The sequence below is a fragment of the Arvicola amphibius genome, chromosome 4 (genome assembly GCF_903992535.2).
Source record: "Arvicola amphibius chromosome 4, mArvAmp1.2, whole genome shotgun sequence".
Lineage (NCBI taxonomy): Eukaryota > Metazoa > Chordata > Mammalia > Rodentia > Cricetidae > Arvicola > Arvicola amphibius.
The window spans coordinates 37,074,887-37,096,262 of record NC_052050.1 but is presented as its reverse complement, the minus strand read 5'-3'; the positions used below and the strand labels follow the sequence as shown (position 1 = coordinate 37,096,262).

Sequence of the window (21,376 nt, the reverse complement as noted above, 5' to 3'; positions counted from 1 at the left end):
GAGGTGTCATTTTCTGGTCAATCTCTTGTGAGTTTGAGGGCAGCCTAGTCTACATAGGGAACTCAAGGATAATCAAGGCTATATAGTGAGACCCCGTCTAAAACAAACAAAAATAATAAATAGAGGTGTCTCTTAGAGATTATTCTGTAATAATACTCACAGGCTGAAGGGCCATTTGGGAGTCTTTACATTTGTTGTTAGGCTTGCACGCTAATGTTTAATCCTCTACACCTCTGAAAACTAGACCATCTTGTCAGTCCTCCCACTTGTAACTGTAGAAACTGAGCACTGGGAAAATGCCTAACTTGCCAAAGGCGATCATTAACATCATAATAAATACTAGTTTGATTTATAACATTTATAACTTCCATAACCCACAGTTTCATATGAGGTAACCAGACCTTAGATGTCAGTTCACACTAGTCAAATTATAAAGATCCTAATCCATCTACTAAAATGACATCTCAGCATTCAGGGAGGCAGAAGCAGGAGGATCTCTGAGTTTGAGGCTAGCCTGGTCTACAGAGTGAGTTCCAGGACAGCCAGGAACAGAGAAACTCTGTCTCAAAAAACCAAAAGAAGAGAGAAAGAAAGAAGAAAGAAAGGAGAAAGAAAAGAAAGAAAGAAAGAAAGAAAAGTCACACAAGAAGAAAATATTTGCCAGATGTGGTTGGACAGACCTTGATCCTAGCATTTGAAAGCAGAGAATCTTTGTGAGTTTGAGGCCAGCTTGGTATACAAAATGAGTTCCAGGCCAGCCAAGGTGAGATTGTTTCAAAAAACAAAGTAGAAAATATTTATCAACTGGATGAAACAGCTGTGTGTGGTGGTGTACACTTGTAATCTCAGCACTCAGGAAGTGGAGGCAAGAGAATCAGTAGTTCAGGCTTATTGTCAAATACGTAGTGAGGGGTACCTGAGAACCCTTGAAAAGAACTAGTCTTGAAAAGATAAAAATAAGACAAAAATCAGATAGGGTGTTTTTATCTTTCTTGTGTCCTATTAAAAACAGATAGGTCTCTATGAAACCTGATGGGTAACTGGAAAGCTTCTAAAAATAAAATCTGAGCAGTAGGAACAGGAACTGTATTGTAACTGATTGCCCCAGTTCCCTGTATGTTGGTGTGAGAAAAGCAACTTGGGCATGCACTCTATCAACTGAGCTACACCTCAGCCACTGTCTTGTGTTTCCTTTCTACATTTTATGTTTGGTCCCTGTCCTTACAATTCCACATTCTTACTTGACTTAGAGGAGCTTTTCATTAATGCCACTTGATTATATTTTAGACAATTCCCTCTGCAGACTGATATCAGCCTGAGTGCATGTCTCCTGTGACCATCTAAGTCGGACTGTTTTCCTAGATTTTATTTCTAACCTATCTGAGGTCTGTTGCATCTTTGTGATTTAATGTGGTTTAAATTCAGAACAGGCATCTTTGGTCTTTGAAAGAAAGTTCCTTTCAAAAGTCCATTTATAAGGTGGCTGTGTGGATTTGTCATGGTGGCTTTGTAAACGCGTATGGCGAATGGTGATTAGGACCCAAACTAACCAAATATCCATGAGGTCTCTTTACACGACTCAAATCCTATAGGGTGCTACCTCAGAGTCTGAATCTCAGAACCTTTGCTTTGAGCAAGCATCTGGGAGAAGGAGGAAGACTCCTTTTCTCACAGCCACATACAGGGAACTGGGGCAATCAGTTCGAGCTCTTTCTTGGAAAGAGCTCAAAGCCTGGAGTCACCCCAAGGCAAACATTTTTAATAGGGCAGGTTGATCTTTGGCAACTTTCCTCTCCCTTAACCCCCCAATTTTCCTGGTTCAGAATTTCTGACAGCTAATGTCCTTAATTACCTCAGGTCCCACAGTGTATAGCACGAATGAGTACCACTCAGAGAACTGCAGACTTAAGGTGACTTAAGGCCAGTACTGTGGTCAGGTCAACAGGGTGTCACATAGTAAGAGGAAAAGGCCCAAATAAATTACTATTGAGTGATTTTGGGTTTTAAGAGCCCTGCCAGTGGTAGAGTTTAATTAACTACTTAATTCTTCCTTCTTTCCTTCCTTCCTTCCTTCCTTTCTTTTTTTCTCTCTTTCTTTTTCCTTTTTTGAAACAGGACTTCATATAGCTAAGCTGTCTTCAAAATCAGTATGTTGTATATTCGGACTTCATATAGCTCAAGCTGTCTTCAAAATCAGTATGTTGTATATTGGGGTTATAGGTGTACCCTACTAGTCCTAGCTTTTAGTGATAGAATTTTTCTTAATTATAATAAAGTGACTGAAACATTCAAGTCATGTGAGAATAAATAATTTACCATTCTTGGGCTTTATCCCAAGAAAACGTCCGCCCCTTATTTTTCAATCTTTACTGTAGGTTTTAAACGTTTCTTTGTGAGTTCAAGACCAGTCTGGTCTACAGACTGAGTTCCGGGACAGCCAGGGATACACACAGAAACCCTGTCTTGAAAAACAAACAAGCCAAGTAGCCAAGTTTATTTCTACATCATTTTGCTTGCGAACCCTCTACTTCCCAGTTTCTCTAAGCACTGAGTGTTATTTTCCAACACTATAGCAGCAGAGCCTAAGCGACTGCCTCGTGCGAAGTGAGAGCTGTGCACTAATGTGTTGTTCAGGAACTACTCGACAGAAGGAATGTGTGAAAGAAGGAAAGGATGGCAGAAGTTGAAATCAAGAACTGCTGCTGTTGGGGAATCAGCAGCTTCACACAGAGCAGATAGCAATGGAAACTGGAACCACCTCTGTGGGGCCTAAATGAGCACCAGCTATCAGCTGTTGATGTGGCAGACCTGCTTCTTGGAGTTCTTTTTCTTGATAAATAGTAGCTACACAAGAGAACTGCATAATGTTATTGTTTGTATTAGTAAAAAAAAAATGGCAATAACCAAAATTGTCACCAGTGGAGAACTAGGGAAATAAATTGCAACTTAGTAGAATACCATGAAGAAGAATGAGGTAAGGCTGGTGACATAATATGCTAAGAAACAGACATGTGCTTAGCATGTTCAAAGCCTTGAATTCAGTATTCTACAACCCAACCACACATAGTCAAATTTATGACTATGGACATAGGATAAACCCGTGCATGTGGAAAACCAGGGTGCAGAGTAGGGTGTATGGTGTGGTACTGCCTATGCTTTTCACATTTGCAAATGATCTGGGCATGGGGTCTCAGGCCTGTATTTCTAGCACTTAGGAGGTGGAAGGAGTAGTTTTAGAAGTTCAAGGCTAGCCTGAGGTACACAGCAAGCTAGAGGCCATCCTGGGCAATATGAGACCTTGTCTGAAGGGGAGGATGTATGCACACCTATTCATGCATGGAAGGAAACACAGTAGGTAATAGTGGTTCCTTCTATCCTCAGGGACAGAACTGGAGGACTGAGAGGCAAGAGTAGGAGGGAGGATTACTTTTCACTATAGATATGTGCTGTTTGTAGATTTCACTGTGCACTAAAAAAACCCAAAGTTCACAAAATATTGGTGTTTTAAAAGACCTTTGTTTAGCTATTTGCAGATGAATGCAAATGTAAATTGCGTATAAATAGCTGTCCTGGAAATCACAATGTCCTGGAAATCACCAGCTGGTCTCAAACTCACAGACATCCTCCTGCCTCTGCCTCCTGAGTGCTCCACACCTGGCCCACAACTATTGTTAAAAGAAGACACACCCACCAGGTGGTGGTGCACGCCTTTAGTCCCAGCATTTGAGAGTTCGAGGCCAGCTTGGTCTACAAAGCTAGTTCCAGGACAGTCAGGGCTACACAGAGAAACTTTGTCTTGAAAAACAAATAAAACAAGAGAAGAAAAAAAAAAAGAAGATGAAGAAGACCCACCTATCAGAAATGAAGACTGGCTAGGCGTAGTGGTGAATGCATTTAATTCTGGTAGTCAGGAGGCAGAAGCAAATAGACTGATGTAAGTTTGAGGCTAGCCTAGTAGACATAAGCAGTCTAGAATAGCCAGGGATATACAGTAAGAACTTATCTCAAAAAATATTTTGTATCTTGTGAATATCACAGGACACTAGGGCCAGAAGGAGTCTTAGAAACTAGAAATATGGAACCTGGGATCAGTGAAGTGGATCAGTGGATAACGGCATTTACTACCAAATCTATTTTGTCTGACTCCCAAAGGTGTCTTCAGTTGTCCTCTAACCTCCATATACATGTCCTGCCTACACATATGCATGCTTGCTCGAGTGCACACACTTACGCACACACGCGCACACACACACACACACACACTACTAAACATATAAATATAATTTTAAATTATTGTTAAAGAAATTAGAAAACTGGTTCTCAGAGAGTACCCTTATTTTTTCCCAAGGGGAGAATAGTTTGTTTCACTGTGGCTTTGACTGCTAACAAATACTGGCCACCAAGTATGTCAGCTGTAAGTTAATGTCAACCTACCTCTAGCAGCTCTTTGGTCTCACTTTACCTGTTAGAAGGGATCCATTCTGAAACTGGGAAGTGGGCCTGAGGTGACAGCTTGGGGAGGCCGTGCTGTTTCTATGGAGATCAGCAAAGACTCCTAGGTTCTTCAGCGTATACTTGACCTTTGGCCTTCTCTCTGAATATGCAAGATGGACTCTTACTCTCCTCCCAGAGCCAAGGCACTGCAGGGTAGTTATAGTCTGATTTTCGTTGAACGGGGCCTCTTTGATGTCTGTGTGAATTTCTGGAAGAACTAAATGGAAAAACAAAGCGGGTTCTTAATCTGCATTGCGCAGATAACTCACTTTCATTCGGGACTCCTGTTGAACTCCACGGCTGCACTTTGTCCCACTTTGGTTCACCTCCTCCTCTGTGTTTATGGTACTAACTGTGCAGGCTCTGCTCTCCTTCCTGCAAGGGGCCATTGAAGACAAGCGACTGCAGTAAATCCAGCACAGAGCAATGCTCATAGATTGTTTTCCTAAATGCAGAGAGGACTGAGTGCCATTTCCTTCTCTTCTTCATCCCCGTCTGATTTATACAGTCATATGTTAGGCAACAAGTTAATATAAAAATTCATTTCCAGACATTCTCCTGAGGAGATATCTGTCTTTAAAATAGCACATTTGAGATCTGGACTAAGAAGTGTGGCATTTTTAAAAATTTATCTTATTTTATGTGTATGGGTGTTTTGCCTGCATGTATATGCATAGCCACTGGAGCTGGAATTACAGACAGCTGTGAGCTGCCATGTGGGTGCTGGGTATTGAACCCGAAGTCCTTTAGAGGAGTAGCCAATGCTCTTAACAGCTGAATCATCGTTCCAGCCTCCTAAAGACATTTTTTTAAAAGGTTAAAAAAAAATCCTGGTCTGGGTGGTGGTGCCACACACCTTTAATTCCAGCAATAGGGAGGCAGAGGCAGGTGGATCTCTGTGAGTTCGAGGCCAGCCTGGTCTACAGCGTGAGTTCCAGGACAACCAAGGCTACACTGAGAAACCCTGTCTTGAAAAGCCAGAAAAAAAAGAAAGAAAGAAGGGGAGGAAGGAAGGAAGGAAGGAAGGAAGGAAGGAAGGAAGGAAGGAAGGAAAATCCTGGGATGGCAAAGAGATTTTCCAGAAAGGTCTCTATTCCTTACCTCTTATTACCAAATCCTTGTGGCTTCTCACATCCTTTGGGAAGAAGCTAGGCATCTGTTCCACTTGGCAGCTGCTCTCTCTGGGGTCTAGGAAGGAAAAAAAATGGGTCAGGATGTACTGGGTCCTCTCCCTTTAGAATTCTGAGGCAGGGGAAGAGATGAAGTTCCTGCTTATAAAACTCAGAACTGGAGAGATCAAATACTCCCTAAAAAAGATTTTAAAACACATGGCCAACTACATTTAAGTAGGAATTGCTCCATTATAAAGAAAACTGAATACCAATGTATTATTTCTGAGAGAAAGAAAAGTGAGAGATGTAATTACTAAGTTAATGAAAGAATAGTCCATCTATTCTCTTTAAACAGTTTATTTTCTCGCTCACTCCTGTTCTATCTGCCTGATGTATTTTTTTAAACAGACAGGGTTTCTTTGTGTAGTCTGGAACTCATTCTGTAGAACAGGCTAACTATGAGCTTAGAGATCCACCTGCCACCACTGCTCAGCTTCTGCTTGCCGTATTAAGGAGAGAACCTTGAAGGTTGAATATGCACTCCCTTGGATATAGGCTCTCTATAGTTTTCCACAGAGCTATAGACCATACTTATTTATGTTTTTGTAGTATGTGGTTCACAGGGTATGGGAATTTTCTTTCTCATTTTCTTATTTTCTTTTTTTCTCATTTTCTTTTTCTTTTCTTTTTTTTTGTGATAAGGTCTCACTATGTAGCTCTAGCTGGCCTAGAACCTAGCTGTGTGACCAGGCTGGCCTGGAATTCAGAGAGCCCCCTGCCTCTGCCTTCCAAGTGCTGAGAATCAAAGCTTGCTGTAGTGGCTAAAGGACTGGCTCAGTGGGTAAAGGCACTGGCTGCTCTGGTAGAGGACCTGAGTTCAATTCCCAGCACTTCCTACCTCCACTTCCACGGGCTCTCATGCACTTTCCCTCCCTCCAATGGCACCAAGCACACGTGGTACACAGACATACATGCAGGCCAAATATTCATACATAAAATAAGATGAATGAATCTAATAAAAAATTTAAAAAGCATTCTCTACCACATCTAGCTTCAGCTGTTTTTTTTTTTTTTTTTTGGTTTTTCGAGACAGGGTTTCTCTGCAGCTTTTTTAGAGCCTGTCCTGGACCTAGCTCTTGTAGACCAGGCTGGCCTCGAACTCACAGAGATCCGCCTGCCTCTGCCTCCCGAGTGCTGGGATTAAAGCTTCAGCTGTTTTTTTAAGAAAAAGAAGAAGACTGTAATCTCTCCGTAGCCCAGGCTGGCTCTGTTCTGATGGCAATCCTCTTACCTCCATCTCTCAAGTGTTCGGGTCATAAGTGTGAATTGTTTAAATTTGCATAAACATGCTACTGCTACCCCTTATACTATGTTGCTTTAGCCTCCAGCTAGCTAATTTTAGAGAAGAAATGTTTCGAAAACTCTGAAAAAAATCATATTTTAAATAAACATTTACAACCAGGGCAAAGGCAGAGCTAAGTGGACGAACACTTGCCTAGCTTCCTGAGGCTGGCTTTCAAGCCTCAGCACAAAACAAACAAAAACCCCAAGTCAATCAACGTTTACCAAAGAGTAGCAAACAGTGCCACTCCACCCCCATATCACCTTTCCCTCGGCTCGCCCCATTAACATCTCCATTTAAATCATTTGAGTGTACCACCTTAAAAACTAAGGCAACACCTTATGAGGGATTAATTACAAAACTGTGGTACCATCTCACAATGAGAGCTGTCTGACCATGTTTTTATTGCTATCACTGTAAGCGAGGAAAAAGAAGGCACCACACTCCCTGAAGAGTCCTTATGAAACAGATAGATATCTCCTTGGGTTTAATGATCAGATATATGGGCTAATTTCTGCAAAGTACAACTTGGGTATTGGCTACATGCCTATCTGAAAGAAGAGGCTCCAAATTCTTTCTAGGATTCCTTTTGGATATTCTAGCATAGTATGTTAGAGAAATACTTACCGTTCTTGTTGGAATCATAGGACGCAATGATTAGACTGAAGACTAAGATGGTACCCATGCCAGCCTGACCTCATGAGCACTTCTTGCCTACAGCCCACTGTTACTCCGTCACAGCCTCTTACAGGCTTTGCCTCTTGTTGCTTCTACTGTTCTGAAACCAAGTTTCACTCTGACTATCTGCTTCTCCCCTGACTATTTTGCCTTGTTTCCTGAAGACCCAGGAATATACTGATTGGAGAGAGAACAAAAACTGCTTATTAATGATTGACTTTGATAGTCTGCCCTAACTTCACTGCTGATGCCAACTCTGAGAACTGTCATTATCTAGAGGTTTCCCTCACAGAAAGTGCATAAACACCCAAAGACATGCTTTATAAATACTTGCAGATAGACACGTAGTCATTCACAAGTGTGCTCTCTGATGGAGGCACATAGGTATACACACCAACATTAAGAGATACGGAGATACCTATTAAGAGGTACCATTTCTAGGACAGGAGAAGAAACTAGGACTGAATGAGTCAGTGCCTTATGCTGGGGAGAACATTGAACTTTAGCAATCACTACAAGTGAGTTCTAGTTCAAGCCTTTTTGGACACCTTGGAGAAATTACTTGGCAATTCAGACTCAGTTTTTCCCTTGTATAAACTGAGTCTCAACCAAAAGATCTCTGGAATTCATTTATAATTATAACCATAAGTTCACATGAACATAGGCATACCTGTGGAATTGTGTATATTTTCACATTCATGAATAATGGAATGAGTATAGTCAAAACAACTTTATTATGACTACTGGATCAAGAGGTATGAGAAAGAGCTACATACAGTGCATGAGTACTGAATATATATATATATATATATATATAATTAGTATTATGCTATAAAGACTTTTTTATTTTTATTTTTTTTTTAAATTATTTATTTATTATGTATACAATATTCTGTCTGTGTGTATGCCTACAGGCCAGAAGAGGGCACCAGACCCCATTACAGATGGCTGTGAGCCACCATGTGGTTGCTGGGAATTGAACTCAGGACCTTTAGAAGAGTAGGCAATGCTCTTAACCTCTGAGCCATCTCTCCAGCCCCAAGACTTTTTTAAAAAAAAGAGGTTTTCCCATATGGCCCAGACTTTCTTGAAACTCATGCTGTATTCCAGGCTAGCCTTGAACTCATGGTCTTCTTGCTTCTGCCTCCCAAAAAGAGAGATTACAGGTGTGTATCACTATGCCCACTCTGAAGATTTCTTGATAGCATCGCTAGGTGAGGTCATAAAGAAGAAAACGTCTAGTTAGATATTTGTCAATGTCCAGAGCCTTCACAGTCTTCCTGCCCGCTGTAAATTGCTTCATTGAAGCCAACATGGGCTTAGCTATGCATGAGAAGGTTCTGGAGGCTGAAACTTTTGGTTGATAGTCACATAAAGAGTTGGTTCAAAGAACTTTCCATAAGGGCTTTGTGATATTTTAATCAAATTACAATAAGTAGCATCCTGTGTCCTGACACCTTAATACAGCTTGAAATTTGGCCAAACTAAGCATCAAAATCTTGGTGGGAAACATTAATGGAAGGGAGATCCTTGAAGGACATTCTGTTGGCTCAAATAGAGAAGGGATAAAGGAAGCACCGGGCATCCAGCCCAGCAGCAAATCCCTGTGGGCCTCTTCCTCTGCTGCCATTGCTTTCCTGGGTTCTTGTGGGTTTTGTTGACAGTTAGTTTCCTTACTGTGTTCAAATGATTCTCCACTCCCTTGTGGTGTTGACACATTCTCTGCTGTTCTGGTTAAAAATTGCTGTAGCTGCCGCATGACAGTGCTGCCACCTCGCAGCAGAGGTAGGAATGACTCTGAAGTCTTGTTTCTCACCCTGCGTCATAAAAGAGGAAAATCTCGTTTTTCCCAAGAGCAATCTCATGCATGGTTAGAGATGAAATTGCAATTTTCCTTTATAAATTCTTGGAGATGTTTTCTTTTCGTGTGTGTGTGTGTGTGTGTGTGTGTGTGTGTGTGTGTGTTTGTACATACTAGGGACTGAACCTACTCATATATGCCCTGAAGTCAAATTGAATGTTGAAGCATGCCACACTGTGGAGCAGAGACACAAAACTAAAATTAAGACAAAATATCTAGTGGTAGAGATGAGGTGTCCTGTTGTGACCTCTGAAAGAGAGTAGGAAATAAGGCATGAATAGTCAAAGTGTGTCTGGAAAAGAAACCCTTGATGAGAAGTTTGGTTTTTCGAGACAAGGTTTCTCTGTAGCTTTGGGGCCTGTCCTGGGACTTGCTCTGTAGGCCAGGCTGGCCTCTATCTCATAGAGATATGCTTCCCTCTGCCTCCAGAGTGCTGGGATTAAAGGCGTGCGCCACCATTGCTCAGTGCCAGGAGACCTTTCAAGGTTCTAGTTGAGGCCTTGTAATTGAATCATTTCAAGGAAGTTCCTTAACCTCTTTGGGCCTTCATTACTGCAGTCCTTCTACCATGTGGATTCTGGGAAATGAACTGAGGTTGCCAGGCTCCGCAGTAAGCACTTGACCATCTCACTGCTGGGCCATCTCACCAGTCTTAATTAATTTATTTCTTCAGACAGGGTCAAACTCGAACTTGTGACAGTCTTGCCTTCATCTCCCCAATGTTAGGATTATGGTGATAAACTACCTTCTCCAGTTTAGAAATTAGCTAATCCTTTTTTTTTTTTGGTAACATTTTATTTATTCATTATGTATACAGTGTTCTGTCTGCACGTGTGCCTGCAGGCTAGAAGAGGGCACTAGATCTCATTACAGATGGTTGTGAGCCACCAGGTGGTTGCTGGGAATTGAACTCAGAGCCTCTGGAAGAGCAGCCAGTGTGCTCTTAACTGCTGAGCCATCTTTCCAGCCCTTATTATCTAATTCTTATGACCACAAATGAGTTTTGCCTTTGCCTTTTTTTTTTTGTCTTTTTTGTTTGGTTGGTTTTGCTTTTTCGAGACAAAGTTTCTCTGTGTAGCCTTGGCTGTCCTGGAACTCGCTCTGTAGTCCAAGCTGGCCTCAAATTCACAGAGCTCCACCTGTCTTTGCCTCCCAAATGCTGGGATTAAAGGCATGTGCCACCACTGCCTAGTGAGTTTTGCCTGTTTTTTAAAAAATTTCTTGTTAAAAATTTTAGGTTGGTCAGGAAGTATAACAAACTATACCCTTTGCCCAAACATTTTTCTTACAAATGTTCACTGCATTGATTATTGGTCTGGTTCAAGGCCTCTGGCTTCTGCTACCCCATCACTACGGGATATTCATTGAGACTCCTCTGATATCCTGCTGCTGCTCTGAGTCATGGAGATCCTTTGGCTTTAATTCCACAGGCCTTCCCCTTCACTCCAGCAACTCAGATATTTAAAAAAAAATTTTTTTGAGGGAGGGGAGGAGGTTACAAGAATGGAGAGCAGATATGGAAGGACTTGGAAATGAGTGGGAGGGGGTGAATAATGTGAAATTCCCTAAGAATCAATAAATAATTGTTTAAAAAATTTTAGGCTTGAATAAAAAGCAATGGGGAACCTTTGTGGTAACCTTTATATATATTAATATATATATGAATCATTATACTTTTTTGTCATTCATTCAGATTTTTGTCTCTTATTTATTATTTTTTAAATTTTTTTTTTTTGAGAAAAGGTCTTACTATGTAGTCCTGACAGGCTTGCAACTTGGTAGACAGATGAAGCTCACAGAGGTCTGCCTGCTTCTGCATCCTGGAATTAAAGGGATATGTCACCACTCCTGGCCTTGTCTATTCTTTTTTTCTGAGACAGGGTTTCTCTGTGTAGCCCTGGCTATCTTGCATCTCACTATGTAGATAGAGCAGGTTGGCCCCAAACTTAGAGATCCACGTGCCTCTGCCTCCCAAGTGCTGGGATTAAAGGTGTGCTCCACCGCTGCCCCACTGCCTTGTCTAGTTTTTAAATTAGAAACTTATTTATTTATTTATTATTTATTTAATGTTTTTTGAGACAATATCCCTTTACACAGCTGACTATCCTGAAATTCACTTTGTAGACCAGACTGTCCTGGAACTTACAGAGATCCACTTGCTTCTGCCTCCTGAGTGCTGGGATTAAAGTCACGCATCACTACACCCAGCTCTGACTTTTATTTTTTGTTCAGTACTAATTTTAAAATTGATTCATAATGTTTCATGTAGCAACCTTTTTTGTAATTACCTTTATAATATCCCATTTTATGAATGTAGCACAATTTAAATACTCTATTGTTGTTAATATTTTGGATCATATTTGAAGGTTTCCAAGAATATAAATACAAAGGTTGAAGCTGGATTAGAGGGTATGTAAGTTATGCTCAGCTTGACTATTTATAGTAAATTATTTTCTAAGAAGTTGTTTTCAGTAGTAATTCCATTTGTAACATATACCTGTTCTATATTCTTTTAAAAAAAATTTATTAGATTTACTCATTTTGTGTGTAAGCCTTTAGCCTGCATGTATGTATATATAGCATGTGCATGCTTGGTGTCCTCAGAGGTTGGAAGAGAGCATCAGATCCCCTGGAACTGGAGTTATGGGTCATGGTGAGCCACCGTGTAAGTGGTAGGAATTAAACCTGGGTCCTCTGCAAGAACAACAAGTACCCTAAACCACTGAGCAATCTCCTCAGATCCTTGTTCCATGATCTTGACAGAGGGGCCAAAGAACTGTTCCAGTATGACATGAAATGAGCAGACCCAGGTATCTTCCTTCGGTTGGTCTCAAACTCTTAGCTAATGGACATTTGCTCCCTCTCTGCAAGCACATGCTCTGCTATCCTGAATTAATAACATAGAATTTAATGCCACAGAACTCCTGAAGCGAGTGGGCATCCATTGGAATGTTTTCTAAGTACTTATAGAAAATGTGTGAAGGGGGAATAGAAAGGAAAAAACGAGTAATATTTTCTATGTGCTCCCTATGCTTCAGACTCTACTAGAGGCTTTATATTTTGATTATATTTCATCTAAAAGATCACCCTATGTAGCTGATTGTATAGTCAAGGAAACAGAGACACAGAAAAGGAGTCACTTGTTTACAGTCTAATTAGTGACAAAGCTAATTAGTGACAGGCTTAGGATTTTAGGCTGGTCTCTCTAATTAAACAGCTCAAGTTGGGTGTGTTTCTGTTTGTTTGCTTTGTTTTTTAAATAATGATAGCACAAAAGAAGCTTCCCTTATCTTTGGCTTAGATTACCAAGAATCAATTCTTCTAAATTTGTATGGACCCCTATTCAAAAGATTATGGGTGTTTCATCCATTGATGTAAGCCGCATTTCCTTTTGCTTATCATCCTCCTGTTTCCATTAAGCAAATCAGTTACATGGGAACAGAAGATCCACTGGATTTGTGCAATAGCTTTCTATCTGTATGTCTGGGTTATTTATCAGAAGTGCTTTTCTCTCTAAAGACAGAAGCCGTGAAATCTGGTTTAATATCTAATAAAGGAAGACGGGCATGCTTTTGTCGCAGGCTTGTATTCCCTCTGGAGATAGAGACAGGAGAATGAAGAATTTGGGCTAGCTCAGGTTGTGAAAATAGAATGAAAAGGATAAAAAGTTGACTAATGGATCAGTGTTCCTTGATAGTAAAGTCTGCAAATATTATCTTTATTATTTATTGTGCTTCATACAAAACAACAATGGGGAAGTTGAGGGTATTTGAGGAAGACAAATGCCTAAACATGCAGCAGGAAAAGCTCAAGTCTGATATTACGTAATGGAGATACTGAAAAAACTTAAACAGAGGGTAATGACAGGGGAAGGAAATAATTAGCCAGGAAGTCTTTCATGGCTGTAGGAGAATGAGGTGTGTAGGTTGTAAAGCAGAGTAGCACAAGGTCAGAATCCCAGGACTAAGCAACAGGTAAATAAATCATCCTGTTTTTCTACCTTTAAGTAAAAAGCTCTTTAACATTCTCCAGGTGTTTAGTATATGTATACACACTAAACACACACACACCCCTGTATGTAGGTCTCATGGAAGAAGAAACTGAGGTGTGGAACTGTCTAAAATTCAGCTAGGGACTGGAAGTGTTTGGGATTAGATAATACGGGGGGAGGGGGAAGGGGAGCTGAAATGCCATGTGAAAACCCAAGTACACTGTGAAAACCCTAGTGTCCATGTGAAAATATCGTGGGCAGTCTCCAGTATAAACACTGTTCTTCGTTATGCAATGTAATCTTGCCTTTCGACACCAGGCCTCTGTGAGGAGATTTTTTTGACCTTATGGTGTGAGGTTCCCCAAGGCTCTTAACTCTGGACAAACCTGAATGGTGTTCAGATAAGGTCTTTGTTCCTTTTATTTTACAACTGGAGCCACAGCTTTTTGGCAAGGGGCTGGCTTTCTTGAATTCTGATCATCAATACAGCTGCTAAGTAACTTACTGGAGGCTTTGCCTCCCAAAGGCAAAGCAGAGACTGATAAGCAGAGCTCAGGAGCACAGTGGCCTCTCAGGTACAGTGCTAGTCTCTTTTCTCCTTCTCCTTTTTTTAAAAATTTTTTTTTTATATAGGCTTGGCTGTCCTGGAACTCACTCTGTAGACCAGGGTGGCCTTGAACTCACAGATCAACCTTTCATCTCTGCCTTCTGAGTGCTGGGATTAAAGGCACAGGCCACCACAGAACAGTGCTAATCTTTCAGTCAGTGAAACACTAATATCTATACCTGCCCTTATGCTCAGAATTATAAAGAGGGGTGCTAAACTTTAGGGTGCTATCTTTAATATGCACACAAAGCTACAGCAGAATTAAAACACTGTACCTTGTGCTGGTAACCATACTGCTGCTAGAATGTACAGGAAAGAGATGAATGGAAGCTAGAGAAGAGCTAGCGTCTAAGAGAAATAGAGACTTTCAAGGACTACAACAATTCAGAAAAAAAACGGGAGGAATGATAGTCTGACAGCATAAGGAAAGGTATAAAAAACAATTATGGAGGGGCTGGAGAGATAGCTCAGTGGTTAAGAGCATTGAACTGCTCTTCCAGAGGTCCTGGGTTCAATTCCCAGCACCCACATGGAAGCTCATGACTGTCTGTAATTACAGTTCCAGGGGACCCCACAACCACGGCAAAACACCTATATACATAAAAATAAAAATTAAGAAAAATTATGGCAAATTCTAGAAGCCAGGTCAGACTATGAATATTGAGGGTCACTGGGAAAAGGCATCTTGATTTTGTTTTATTTTTTTTCTTTTTTTTTTCTGGTTTTTCGAGACAGGGTTTCTCTGTGGCTTTGGAGCCTGTCCTGGAACTAGCTCTTGTAGACCAGGCTGGCCTCGAACTCACAGATCTGCCTGCCTCTGCCTCCCAAGTGCTGGGATTAAAGGCGTGCACCACCACCGCCCGGCTTTGATTTTGTTTTATTTTATTCAGGGTTTCACTATGTAACCCTGGCTAACCTAGAACCTTTTACGCAGTCTAGTCTGCCTTCAGACTAGTGGCAATCCTCCTGCTACTGCCTCCTGAGTGCTGGGATTACTGGTTTGTGTCACCACGCCCAGCTAACATCTGAGTATTTTACCAGCAGGTTCAATTTCTATTAAGATACTTTCTTTCCTTCCCCTCCGTTTTGTGATATTGGGATTGAAACTAGAGCCGCAGGCATGCTAGGCAGATGCTCTACCACTGAGCTCCAGCTCCAAAATGATAAAGATATACTTTCCTTCTTTCATGCAACTCAACCCTGACCTGAAGATTGCTATCTTAGAAATAAAGGTGTTGGAGACATTGCTATTCAGCAAGATACTCTGGCAGCAAACAGGGGAACAGTAATGCTAAATACTAAACTTGTGTTGTCAAAGTTCATTGTGAACAATGATCAGGTTTCCTTTTTAAAAGTGTCTGCATTTTTCCTTTAAAATTACATAAATATACATACATACATACATACATACATACATGTGTATGTGTGTGTGTAAACTGGGAGGCAATTAGTGGGAATCTGTTCTATTTCCACCTTGTAGGTTCTGGGATTGAACTCAGGTCATCAGGCTTAGTGGCAAGTGTCTTAGCCATTGAGTCATCTTGCCTGCCCTTTTCCCTCTTCATTTAAAAATTTTATTGTATATATTGATTGCGACTATTCATATATACAAGTGTAAGAGAATCTACAACTTTGTGTGTGTGTGTGTGTGTGTGAGTATGAGTATGAGTATGACTTGGTGCTGATGTGGAGGTCAGATAACTTGTGGGAGGCTGTTCTAATTTTATTTTCCAACATGTGGGATCTGGGGATCAAACTTAGGTCATCATGATTAGTGCCAAGTACCTTCACAGGTTGAGCCATCTTGCAACCTCAACAATCTACATTTTAAACAAGCACTCCAGTGTTCTTATTACAGATGGTCAGTGGAACATATCTTGAGAAATATTGCTCTTATCTAAAGCAGAAATGACTGCCAAATGGAACTACCTGGAAAATGCTAATATGCTATTTAGATATATATGGGCTTATCTACTTCAGAGACTTTATCATCTCTCATCTATGCCCTTTACAAATTTTCATGACTATCATCTATGGAATGAGAGATAGGTAATATTTAAGAGTGCCAGTTTTGTCTTCCCAAATAAATTGTAATCATTTTACAGACAAGGATCTCTCAGATTTTTCCTGTAAAAGAGAAAGAGATCAATGAAGGGAGCTGGGATGCTTAGGATCAATTCCTGTTACCTCTATAAAACTTCATTTGTGTATCTGTTAAGACAGGGGTTCTCTGTGTAGTTCTGGCTGTCCTGGAACTTGCTTTGTAGGTCAGCCTGGCCTCGAACTCAGAGATGCGTCTGCCTCTGCTTCTTGAGTACTGGTATTAAAAGCACGCACCATCCTGCCCAGCCCGCCACCCCTTCTTTTAAACTTGCTTTATTTATGCTGAATTTATTCCTGTGCCATAAGCTTTTGTTTCTTCAGTTTCTTCTGGGGCATCTTTTTCTTCTGTGCATCCTCTTCTTCTGGCTTTGGAACAGTTTGTTCATTTCAGAGAGGATCACCTCGATGTGGCAGGGGGAGCACATGTTTGGGCTAATTTGGCTATAAGCTCTGTACGTCAGCACACCTTAGGTGCTTTGTTCATCTGGATATATTCAATGACTAGAGAACCTACATCTAAACCCTTCAGTTCATACTCTGCATTTTTAAGCATGCAGCAAAAATTTAGCTCTTTTTGAGCCACAGACCCACTCTTTGGCTTGGACAGCCTGACTCCACTGTTATACTGCTAGAAAGGGACACATTGTTCCTTTAAAATGCTATGTTTTAGACACTTGGTGGCTTTTTGAATGTGCATATCCTTAGTGACCTGGGCAGTTTCACTTTCTTAAAGTGAACATGAGGATTTGAACCTCTTGATTTGCATGATTTTGTAGTGTTTTCTGGGTCAAGGAAGCAGTGAACAACTTTTACAGGTCACTTCAGGCCACATACAGGAAGAGCTGACTTCCTCCTTACACAATCTATTTTTTTCTTAAAAATATTTTTTTATGATTGTTTTTTTTCCAGACGCTTGCTGGGTACTACACGTGTGCCTGGGGCCTGAAGAAGCCAGAAGAAGGTGTCAGATTCCCCTGGAACTGTAGTTATAGACTGTGAGCCACCCACATGGGTACTAGGAATTGAATCCAGGTCTTTTGGAAGAGTGGTCAGTGCTGCTGAACTAGCTCTCCAGACACTATATGACTTTTGAAAAATCTGGAGACCTTGCGTTATGTCTTTTAGGGTAGTTATAACAAAATACCACATCGTAGAAACAATATAGAACTCTTTATATTTTTGAAGGCTAAAGATCTGTGATTAAAGTGTTGGCAGTGGAAATGGCTTGTCAACCATTGTCTTCTCCCTGTCTTCAAAGGATCTTCTCTGCTTATCTGTATCTTAATATTCATTTGTTTAATGGCACCACTCTTATTTTACTAGGGTGTACCCTAAATGATCTTGTTTTAACTTATTAATATCCTTAAAGACCCTATCTCCAACCCCCTCACCCGCATCTTGATGTACTATAGATTAGGACTTCAGCATTGGATTTTGAAGATATAATTCAGCCCAGAAAAGACCCCTGGTTTTAGCTTCTAGCATGTGTACTCACTCCCTTCTCCTCCACCTGTCAGTCTTGTATAGTACATTTTCTCTACCCTTTGGCTTTCTTCCTCCACCTCTTACAGACATATGGCTTGTGTGGCAAGGATTCATGGAGACCAGTTCTAAAAAGCCCATGGTAGGATGGGCAGGCCTTAGCCTGCCCCAAATAGCACAACACTTAGGAGTGGTTCCTGTTCCAGCCCTTTGCCAGTCCTCTGCTCATCTGTGTCTCAGTGTTTGATACAGATTCTTTGGAACTGGTCTTGGGCTATCATCTGTCTTGGTTTTCTTTCCTGTAGCTTTTTGTTGTTTTGTGTCTTTCTTTAGTCTCCTAAGGCCAGGTTACAGACACACTTGGAGGCCCACTTCTCCTGCCTCTGCCTCCTAAGTGCACTCTTTCTGTTAGGTCTTTCAGTAGGCCTTTCCTTGAGTAGTTCATTAATTTTTTTTACATGTGTGTGTGTGTGTGTGTGTGCGCGCGCACGTGTGTGTGTGTATGTGTGTGTGTGTGTACATGTCCTGCCCCAGTGTACTTGTGAACCTTGTTCGGTTTTCTCCTTCAACCATGTGGAGTCTAATGACAGTACTTAGTTCCTCAGGCTTGGTGGCAGACACCTTTACCTGCTGAGCATCTCACTTGCCCACCCTGAGTGCTGGACTATTTGAATACCTCATTTGAGGATGGACCCCAGGGTCTTGCACACATCCCACAGTCCTGAAGTTTAGAGGATAAATCCATTACTGTGGCATCCCTAAAGCTGACGAACAGCAACACCATTAAGAGTCCTAGGGAAAGAGACTGTACCATTTAAAAGGTAAAAGAACAAGAGGCAACTTCAAGGGTTTAAAATTCTTTCCTTGGTCACTTCTTCATGCCAGCTTCAGAGAGTACTACCATGAAGAGGCAAAACTTTCCAGATCATTCTTAGTCAGTTGAACAGCTTGTTAAACCAGAAAGTCTTGCTCAATTATCTCCCTCTCACTCTTTTTTTTTAAGCTCGGAGTTTCCTTTGTTCGGCTGACATTTATCCCAATGACACAGTTACTGTTAAAATATAGGTCACTGTTTTGTAAAATTCGCTAATTCTCCAATTTGTTTCCAACCCTTACTACTTCAAGTGAGTGGGCAAATTCTTGGAGAAGCTGCCCCCTAATGGTAATGAGGGGTCCCATTGTTGACCAATCTTCCTGACTTAGCTTCCATCCAAGAATTTGTTTCCTGGGGTGTGGTCTTCTACCCTTTTCACTTTTTGCCCTCTGGCATTGAAATCCTCTACTGGCCATAATGTTCTCTGCACCTTTCCCGGCCTTCATCACAGGCTCGTATAAGGACTGGGAAAAGAACTCTGGGTCCTCTGAATTCTTGCACTAGGTTGGAACTCACCCTGTTCTTGTCAAATGGGTCTCCTCTCATCACCACTGCACCTATGCCCAATGGTTGTATTGTTGGGAATTCTTCCAGTCACCATTAATCGACAATGCGCACTGCCATGAAAGTCTTGCTGTGAAGTGGCAGAACTAGAGAAATCTGTTGGCTTCACTTCAAAAGGCTTGGAGCAACCCCAGGAAAGGTTGGAAGGAAATCTCAGAAGTCAGGACTCACTGGTGCTTAACTGTTGAAGGCAGCATGAGACTGCTGTCCTTTGTATCTGGCCTTGTCCACCAAACTTTCTTTACTAACTAACATTTCTCTTCAATATCCAAGATCCATCAACAGCTCCTTTCAGGTAGGCTGGGGAGCTAAGCAAAGGGCTGGGGATGAATTAGTTGCATTGGTTAGCCTGCACTAACCTGAAGGCAGTGGATGGGCTTGATATCCACCTCATTAGCGTCAGGATTAGTAATGCTACAGTTCATCAAGGCAGAGCCCGTACATCGCCTCCTGCACCACTTGGTCCCACTGGGTTCTGGGTTCCCTTCCCGCGATACTGGCCGCAGGTCCTTGCAGGGAGGTTCGAGCGGAACCATTGCATCCACTCTGCTCTCTGCCGGGAGGTGGAGCCATCGGGCTGGCCCCAAACTCTCCCTGGCAGAAGGGGTAACCGCCACGTCCCGGACCCGCCCGCCCTCGCACCGCTCGGCCCGGAATGGCAGAGCGGCGCTCGGACCATCGGCATCGCCTCACGTCGCCCCGCCCCGCGCCGCGCGCCCATTGGCTGACGCCGGCCGGAGGCCGCGCCTCTCCCCCTCCCCCTGGCGCCGGGACCGCGCGGCTGCCCGGAGCGGGGTCGGAGGTGAACGGCCTGGAGTAACCCCGGACGCGCGCCTACCTCATGGGGCTGGGCGGCTGAGGTGGGCGGCCGGGCGGGGGCGGGCCGGGGGCGGGGCAGGCCGTCGTAGCCCCTCCCTCCTCGGCCCGGGTGCCCGGCCGGCCTGCCGAGCGCCTGTCAGCCATCGCGGAGCTGCCGGCGTCGCCTCCCGCCCAGCACTCTTCGGCACAGGGGCTCCGCGACCCTCGGTCGGTGCGTGCCGCCAGCCTGAGGTGAGGGAAGGGCCGCAGCGCCACCCGGAGCGGCCCGAGTCGGGCCGGGGAAGAGCAGCCGGCAGGGGGCGGCCTCACAGCCTCCGCCCGCCCGCACGCGGTGGGGCTCCATCCCATGCAGACCCCGGGCTGGGCAGCCGGGTCCTCCCCTCAGCCCCGCGGCCTCCTGGTCCCCTTCCCCGGGCTCCGCATGGAGGGCTCTGGGGTCCGGGGCTGGCGGGCCGAGACCCCGGAACCTGGGAGGAGTGCCGCCCGGGGCCCTACGGGAGGACCCGGGGTGTCCGCCCGCTGCTGGCTGCCACTCGCCGGGCTCCGAGAGGGACAAGAGCACGTGGGAGGCGGGTGCTGAGGGCCGGGTCTGGTGGCTTGGAAAGTCTTGTTCCTCTCTTGCGGAGAGAGGTGTGGGGCGCAGAGGCGCGGGCTGCCGTGCCTCTCACTGTGCCTTTGTATCGGGGAGAGCCCAGGCCGGGCGGGCGCGCTGTCCCCTTGCCAGTTCCTGCTCGCAGGATTTGAGGGTTTCTATGAGGGACGGAAGTAGGAAAAGCTACTCGCCAGTTCTTCTTAACTCTCCTCTTGGCGTTCCTCTTGCTGGTGTGGGGCAGCTGTTGGAGATCGGGCATACGAAGGTGATAGGAAGCTAAAGACTGCAGAGGAAAATGAGCGTGGAGATTCTGCCCACTTATTATTTGGAACTGAGTATCCGGCAAGTGGACACTTGGAATCAGCTTTAAAGCTCAGGGGTTCATGTAGCCCTTGTGGGTTTTTCTAAAAGTACACAGTATATGTGCTCAGGGGAAATATTTAGATGGATGTGTTGGGAGATTTAAGAAAATCAAAAGACTTCAGGATTTCCTGATTCCATGTCTACATAAAGAGTTTCAGAAACTTTCCAATGTGCGGAATAAATCTCATGACCTGGCCTTCGCTCTCAGAAGTTGATCTCTCTAATTCTACAGTTCAGGCTTGGAAATATGCTTTCCTTCGTTACATAGTTTCCTCTCTTAGGGGATAGGAATACTCTAATTTGTTGCTTCATGAATGGGGATGCCCTTGACATCTGTCTTGGGGATTTCTGTGTCCACTTGACCAACACTCCTTGGGAAAGCACCGCTGTCTAAGAGTAGGGTCGCTTTTAGCAGTGCAGGTAGTAGGTGCCTGCTTGCTGCAAAGTAGCAAGTCTCCTCCCACTTCTTTGGCTTCTGTTTTATTTCTAAATAC

The 21,376-nt window shown here is 43.1% G+C and overlaps 2 protein-coding genes and 1 pseudogene across 7 annotated transcripts in view; 1 reads left to right on the top strand and 2 right to left on the bottom strand.

Annotated features, from left to right (window-relative positions):
* The window catches only part of C4H17orf78 (chromosome 4 C17orf78 homolog), a 31,481-nt gene extending 11,796 nt beyond the window's left edge, over positions 1–19,685 (bottom strand). For 3 of the 5 annotated variants that reach the window (XM_038324767.1, XM_038324768.1, XM_038324771.1), the window contains exons 1-3: positions 7,576–7,791; positions 5,596–5,682; positions 4,463–4,711 (exon numbers count right to left, since the gene is read on the bottom strand). In XM_038324767.1, coding sequence (XP_038180695.1) covers positions 4,463–4,711; positions 5,596–5,682; positions 7,576–7,633 — 394 coding nt within the window. In that variant the 5' untranslated portion in view covers positions 7,634–7,791. Of the gene's footprint in view, positions 1–4,462; positions 4,712–5,595; positions 5,683–7,575; positions 7,792–19,060; positions 19,351–19,467 lie in introns of those variants that run through there. The other 2 variants (XM_038324770.1, XM_038324769.1) reach the window with 2 other exon arrangements.
* Positions 15,534–20,778, bottom strand: LOC121677152 (annotated as a pseudogene).
* Acaca (acetyl-CoA carboxylase alpha) overlaps positions 20,033–21,376 on the top strand; it is a 208,039-nt gene continuing 206,695 nt past the window's right edge. For both annotated transcript variants that reach the window (XM_038324765.2, XM_038324766.2), the window contains exon 1: positions 20,033–20,158. The gene's annotated coding sequence lies outside the window, so the exon portion shown is untranslated. The remainder of the gene's footprint in view (positions 20,159–21,376) is intronic.